Below are 6,958 nucleotides of genomic sequence, written 5' to 3'. Positions count from 1 at the left end.
TCAGTTTCAAGTTATTTCAGTGACCATTGTGACTTTTTCTTTCTTTAAAGGAAGGGTACCAAAAATTGTGTCCACGTGTGTACAGAGGTATATATTAATATAGAGCTGGCTCAGGTTTATAGTAGTGCTATACTATGACTTTATTCGACATACTATACTATGAAACACAGATTTCTAACATGAAGCTACAAACTTCATGTTTCGATTGAGACTCTTCGTGGCAGAAAACATTTTGTAAAACATAAAACTCACATTTGAGGAAACTGGTTTATTTCATAAATCCAAAAAATCAACATAAGTTTAACACATTCTTCTCTATGATGATGAAAAGAAACATGAAGGAATAGTTTGACATTTTAGGAAATTCACTTTTTCCATTTCGTGACATTGAAAGTTTAAAATGTCACTCGTTTACATACAGAAACTGAACGTAAGAACCAGTTTGAGTTGGAACTATTTTCTGGACGAACAACAGAGTACCCATCCGTCTCACACTTCACTTGTTCCTCAGGAAGTAGTTCCTGTCACATTATAACAGCTCTGAGACTTGATGAAGAGCTTAAAGTACACGACTGAACTCATCTTCTGTTTACTGTGACGTGAGTTCATTTAACTCGTCTTACAAGTCTGAACATGTGACCAAATTAAAAAGTAGAATGAAAAGTCTTCAGTTCTTCTAGAAGCTCATCTTCTTCCCTTTCTTCTTCTCTGCTTTGGTCTGTTCCTTCTCCAGATGTTTCTGAAACCACAAACATCTGTCACTCTGAGGCACGCTGTGTCCAACGTTAGAGGTCACTAAAGGTAACCTGCAGCTAGTCGTAGTGCGGGTTAGGGTAACTAACACTAACTAACCTGCAGCTAGTTGTAGTGCGGGTTAGGGTAACTAACACTACTAACTAACCTGCAGCTTGTCGTAGTGCGGGTTAGGGTAACTAACACTAACTAACCTGCAGCTTGTCGTGGTGCGTCCTGCTGGGTTAGGGTAACTACCACTACTAACTAACCTGCAGCTTGTCGTAGTGCGTCCTGCTGGGTTAGGGTAACTGCCACTACTAACTAACCTGCAGCTTGTCGTAGTGCGGGTTAGGGTAACTACCACTACTAACTAACCTGCAGCTTGTCGTAGTGCGGGTTAGGGTAACTACCACTACTAACTAACCTGCAGCTTGTCATAGTGCGTCCTGCTGCTACAGTGCGTCTTCTTGGCCATCTCCTCGTTGGAGTAAAACAGGAAACAGACTCGGCAGTAAAAACCCGTCTTCACGTGTTCAACACCTGAAAACATGAAATATGATTAAAAACATTAGAAGCCACACTGTCAAAATTTCTTTAGGAATTTTCTAGTTATGATGAAGCCCGATGGATAATATACAGTGTGCTTTGGCACAGGCAGTTTTACTGCCTTGTACCACAAAGCACACTGAACTAGAAAATTCCTAAAGAAATTTTGACAGTGTGGCTTCTACTGCCCAAAGAAATCGCAATATATACACACGCCAGTGTTACCGGTAGTGTCATTCAGGTTCAATTGAGATAGCGCTACTCTCTTTTCTGCATTTTAGATTCATACTCTTGGATTGAATCTTGTATTTGTGGGGCTTTTATTTTGAAAGGGTGGGACTGGGTGGGTGAGAGGAGACAGAATCATAATGTTTGACACTAAAATGAGAGGCTTCATCACAAGCATTCCAGTTAGAATTCATTCTGTGGGGCTTTTAATTTGAAATGGGGGGAGGGGGGGAGAGGGGAAAAGTCCTCTAAAAATATCTAAGACCTGAATGACTGTATGATAGAGAGAGACACAGAGACAGAGAGAGAGAGAGACAGAAAGATAGACAGAGAGGAGAGAGAGACAGAGAGTGAGACAAGCAGACAGTTAGATGGACTGAGTGAGTGGGAGAGAGAGACAGGCAGACAGACAGAGAGCGAGAGCCTGCGTGTGTAACTGGTTGCCATGGTGAGCCACACACCTGGTGTTCGAGGCAGACTGATTAAGGAACGTTGCAGTAATCAGTGATTTTGAACAAAACCCCTGCCTCTTTTTAACAAATTAGCAGGAGTCTGAGTGCCAAAATATGGATACCGTGAGAAAGATAAGACTCTGGCAAACGCGCTGATGTGTTTTTTATGATTGTGGTGTTAATAATGTGAGCTCAAGCGCAATATGCAAAACTGGTACCGTCTGCTTTCTTTGAGAAATGAGTCGTGAGATTTAACATGGAGTCTAATGGAGCAGTTGGTTGGAGTTCATGTCGCTCTGTGGCTCTTTGAGCCAAATGTGTAAGTCCGTTGGATTCCACAGACATCTGTGTGCGACAGCACAACATTTCCAAGCTTTTTGGCCAAAATGGTGAATAAAGAGTAAAAATTGTGGGAGCTGGAGCAATTTGTTTGGAAAAATCACAGAAGATTTTCCTGCTCCGCTCCACTCTGACAGTTATGCTCTCACTCTAGCTCTTAACGAGCCGTGCAATAAACACCCATTATAAAATCTGAAACTGACCCAAAATTTTCCTGAAACTTAATCTGTAACTTCATGAAAACTGTGCTAGCTATCAAAATGTCCCTTTGGCTCAATAAAGTGCAGCGTTTTGTCTACGTTTTAAACTTTGAATCATGTTTCTACGTCACAGTACGGCTAGTCAATATGGGCCCAAAGTTAAGTGTTTTTTTAGCTCTCTTCACGCCGAAACCCCATTCAAGTGAATGGGGAATCCAACGGATTTACACATTTGGCTCAAAGAGCCGCAGAGCGACATGAACTCCAACCAACTCCTCCATTAAACTCAATGTTAAATCTCACCACTCATTTCTCAAAGAAAGCAGACGGTACCAGTTGTGTCTATTGCTCTGGAGCTCACATTATTAACACCACAAACATAAAAAACACATCAGCGCGTTTGCCAGAGTCTTATCTTTCACTCAGACTCCTGCTAATTTGTTAAAAAGAGGCAGGGGTTTTGTTCAAAATCACTGTTTACTGTAATGTTCCTTAATCAGTCTGCCTCTAACACCAGGTGCGTCCTCGCCGTGGCAACCAGTTACACACACACACGCGCGCTCTCTCTCTCTCTCTCTCTCTCTGTCTCACCCAGTCCCACCCTTTCAAAATAAAAGCCCCACAAATACAAGATTCAATCCAAGAGTATGAATCTAAAATGCAGAAAAGAGAGTAGCGCTATCTCAATTGAACCTGAATGACACTACCGGTAACATTGGCGTGTGTATATATTGCGATTTCTTCGGGCAGTAGAAGCCATACTGTCAAAATGTCTTTAGGAATTTTCTAGTTATTATTAAGCCCGATGGATTATATACAGTGTGCTTTGGCACAGGCAGTTTTACTGCCTTGTGCCACAAAGCCACACTGAATTAAAGCTGCGAGCAGCGATGAACGGGCCCTCGCATCCTCCAGCACGCCGGGGGTGCCAGCGGGACTCCGGTCTGCGCATCCGAGAATGTCCGCGGCCGTCGGACAGCGCGTCTGCAAGTGAGAGGTGTTTAATCCCGCGTGGACCGCCTGATGCTGGAAATGATGCTTTGCAAATAGTGCACCGCTTTCTGTATCCGCTGTGTGGAGCTACAGACCTCATGCAAACATGCATTATGTAGCTCTGTATCAAGTGTAAACCACATTGTGTAAAAGTCACGTAAATCGGATGCTGTTTGTCAGAAAGCACAGATTTCCTTTCGCCAGCAGGTGGCGCTGTGAGTATTAGTGAAAATTAGCTTGTAGACATCCTCAGGCCATGAGTGTTAGCATGGGAAGTTTGGGACCGGAACAAGTCCCGCTGAGTTACATTAGCTTGTTTAATGGGGAATCACGTAAATTAGCTGCCCGCTACGGCTAAGCCATTCCGTCAAACGTAAAGCTTTTGATCATTTTTAATCACAATGGTCTTAAGATTGTACTGACAAAATTTGAAGTGGATCTGATGAAGTCCCTAGGAGGAGTTTGTTAAAGTACAGCGACTAGAAAAAAATCGATGGAAAAATGACACAAAAACCAAAATGACCGACTTCCGGTAGGGTTTAGAGCATGGTCCCAAGAGACTTATATTTAAGTGTCTATAGGATACATGTGCCTACCAAGTTTCCTACATGTAGCTGAAACATAGCGCTGGGGCTGCTCTTTATAAATATTGTAGGGGGCGCTATAGATGCAATTTAAAACGGCCAATTAAAAAAATCATATAAAATATTTCTTCCAATGACCTTTGACACAAGTACAAAGTTGCATTATTTTTTGAGCATTCAAAGTCACTAAACCATCAGCTTCCTTTTTCATGGCGAATGATGCGTTGCCACGGCAACAGCGTTCAACGAAAACGCACAATATTCATGATCATGCACATTCAATGTCTTAAGGCTATCCTTACTAAATTTGAGACTCATCAGGTCACCTGGCTAGGAGGTATGAATAAAAGTATAAAATATGACATTTCCTTTAGCCAGTAGGCGGCACTATGAGTTATTGCGTTTTTTTCAATTGAAGTATGTTCAGGCTTGAAATAGCATCATGCATATGAAGTTTTGTGCGGATTGGATAATGTACCTTGGAGTTCTTCCTTTTTCATAACCAATGAGGCAAAATGGCCGCCACGCCACGTCAAGGATCTTTGATGAAAACTCCTAAATTTGATAACTTTTAATCACAAAGTCTTAAGAGCATTCTGACCAAAGGAGAAGTTGATTGCATAAATTCTCTAGGAGGAGTTCGTTAAAGTACGAAGGCTGAAAAATGCAAAAAGTGACAAAAACCACAACTTCGTGGGTTTACTGTAGCGCCCCCTAGTGGTTGAATGCAAAACAATTCTCAGGGTATGTTACAGCATGCGATGTGCACATATGCTGCAAATTTGGTAATTTTAGGACAAACGGTTGAGAAGTTATGTGTATTGAAATATAAGCCGCGCCCTAAAAAGTTTATTGATCATTATAATCGAAAAGAGATATCAAAGAGCTTTTGATAATTTTTGATGACGTAGATCCAATAATGATTCACAGCAAATCTGGTAGTAATCGGACCCAGCATTTAGGAGGAGTTCGCAAAAATGTGTTTTTCACTAAATTCAAAATGGCGGAAAATCTAAGTAGGCGGAGCTTAGGGGTCTGAGAGGCTTTTTTGTAGATCTAGCGGAAGTGGACATGTGTGTTGAATTTCAAATCAATTGGGCATACTGGCCGAGGGGCGTCGCCGGTCCAACTTCTAGGGGGCGCTAGAGAGCCATTTTTTACACACAAATATGCAGCTATATCAGATGGCTATATTCACCAGGCCTGACAAGTGTGCACAATTTGGAGTTTCCGAGTATGTCAAGTCCCCCAAATATGAGCCCGATGTACTATGTGTATTCGAATTTCAATAGGGCCTTCGCAGCCCATTGTCGGTTGCTCGGCCCCTAATAATAGTAATGTGTCTCCTCACCGATGGGCGTGTTGGGCTCGTGGGGGGGCAGCGGTAGAGACGCCACACTGGGTTTGTTTTCAGCCGGCGGGGGGGCGTCGGTCTCTCCGTTGTGATTGGACGACGTCTCCATCTGCTCCGCCTCCTTCAGCTCCGCCTCCTGCAGCAGACAGAGGAGTCATTGCACGCATCATCACAGACTCAAATTAATCAGATCAATGAAAGAAAAAACTCACTTCCTGATCAGACACTTCCAGAATCTTCTCTGAAGACTTTTCTTCTTTGTTCTCCTGTTCCTCCTTATACTCCTCTTCTTCCTCCTTCTGCTCCTCCTCTGGTCTCTCCTCCTCCTCTGGTTTCTTCTCCTCCTCCTCCTTCTGCTCCTCCTCCTCTGGTTTCTCCTCCTTAGATCTCTTAGCAGGAGGTTCTTCAGGATGTTTGGAGGATTTAGGAGACATGCTGCTGTTCTCTCTCTTGGTTCTGTCTGGACATTGATGTCTAAAAACAACAGATACAGTTAATGTTCTCACACTGAAGTCATGCAGAGGATTCATTGAATATCTTTGTTTTTAAAAACTACATGACACAACATTATCCGTCTATTCAGGGCGGCTATGAGGACCATGAGGACCATAAGGACCATGAGAGTCATGAGGACCATGAGAGTCATGAGGGTCATGAGGGTCATGAGGGTCATGAGGACCATGAGGACCAAGAGGACCATGAGGGTCATTAGGACCAAGAGGGCCATTAAGACCAAGAGGGTCATGAGGACCATGAGAACCATGAGGGCCATGAGAACCATGAGGGTCATGAGGACCATTGAACTTACGGATATAGACATTGAACTTTACACAGAAGTTTGTTTAACATATCTTCAGATGTTATAACTTATTTCACCAGTTCTAACAAATCAACTTGTCAGCCAGGACTCGGTGTGTTAGCCGAACCTTCAGCATTGAGACAGAAGTTGCCAGAAGAAGAAACTCACCCGTGTTTGAGCCGTCTGTACTTCCTGCTGACGTAGACCGTCAGACGTTTCCCGTTGAACCTCGGAGGATTCGCTTTGCAATCTTCTGCCATTTTCTCTGCCTCCTCAGCTTTCTCCATCTCTATGAAACACTGACGACACATGAGACAGTTTAGACCTCTGAGACACTGAAGGGCTGGTTCAGGTTTATAATTAGGGCTGATTCAGGTTTATAGTTAGGGCTGATTCAGGTTTATAGTTAGGGCTGGTTCAGGTTTATAATTAGGGCTGATTCAGGTTTATAGTTAGGGCTGGTTCAGGTTTGTGGTCGGGGCTGGTTCAGGTTTATAGTTAGGGCTGGTTCAGGTTCATAGTTAGGGCTGGCTCAGGTTTATAGTTAGGGCTGGCTCAGGTTCATAGTTAGGGCTGGCTCAGGTTCATAGTTAGGGCTGGCTCAGGTTCATAGTTAGGGCTGGTTCAGGTTTATAGCTAGGGCTGGTTCAGGTTTATAGCTAGGGCTGGTTCAGGTTTATAGCTAGGGCTGGTTCAGGTTTATAGCTAGGGCTGGTTCAGGTTTATAG

At 43.3% G+C, this 6,958-nt stretch overlaps 1 protein-coding gene across 1 annotated transcript in view; it reads right to left on the bottom strand.

Annotated features, from left to right (window-relative positions):
* Positions 1-248: 248 nt before the first annotated feature.
* The window catches only part of matr3l1.2 (matrin 3-like 1.2), a 16,105-nt gene continuing 9,395 nt past the window's right edge, over positions 249-6,958 (bottom strand). Inside the window, 5 exon segments of the mRNA XM_031878510.1 lie at positions 249-739; positions 1,160-1,275; positions 5,429-5,567; positions 5,644-5,905; positions 6,399-6,529. Of these exon segments, the coding sequence (XP_031734370.1) occupies positions 677-739; positions 1,160-1,275; positions 5,429-5,567; positions 5,644-5,905; positions 6,399-6,529 (711 nt within the window). The 3' untranslated portion in view covers positions 249-676.

This window comes from Anarrhichthys ocellatus, unplaced genomic scaffold (assembly GCF_004355925.1).
Source record: "Anarrhichthys ocellatus isolate YVR2014 unplaced genomic scaffold, GSC_Weel_1.0 scaffold184, whole genome shotgun sequence".
NCBI lineage: Eukaryota > Metazoa > Chordata > Actinopteri > Perciformes > Anarhichadidae > Anarrhichthys > Anarrhichthys ocellatus.
This window is presented reverse-complemented; position numbering and strand designations above follow the sequence as displayed.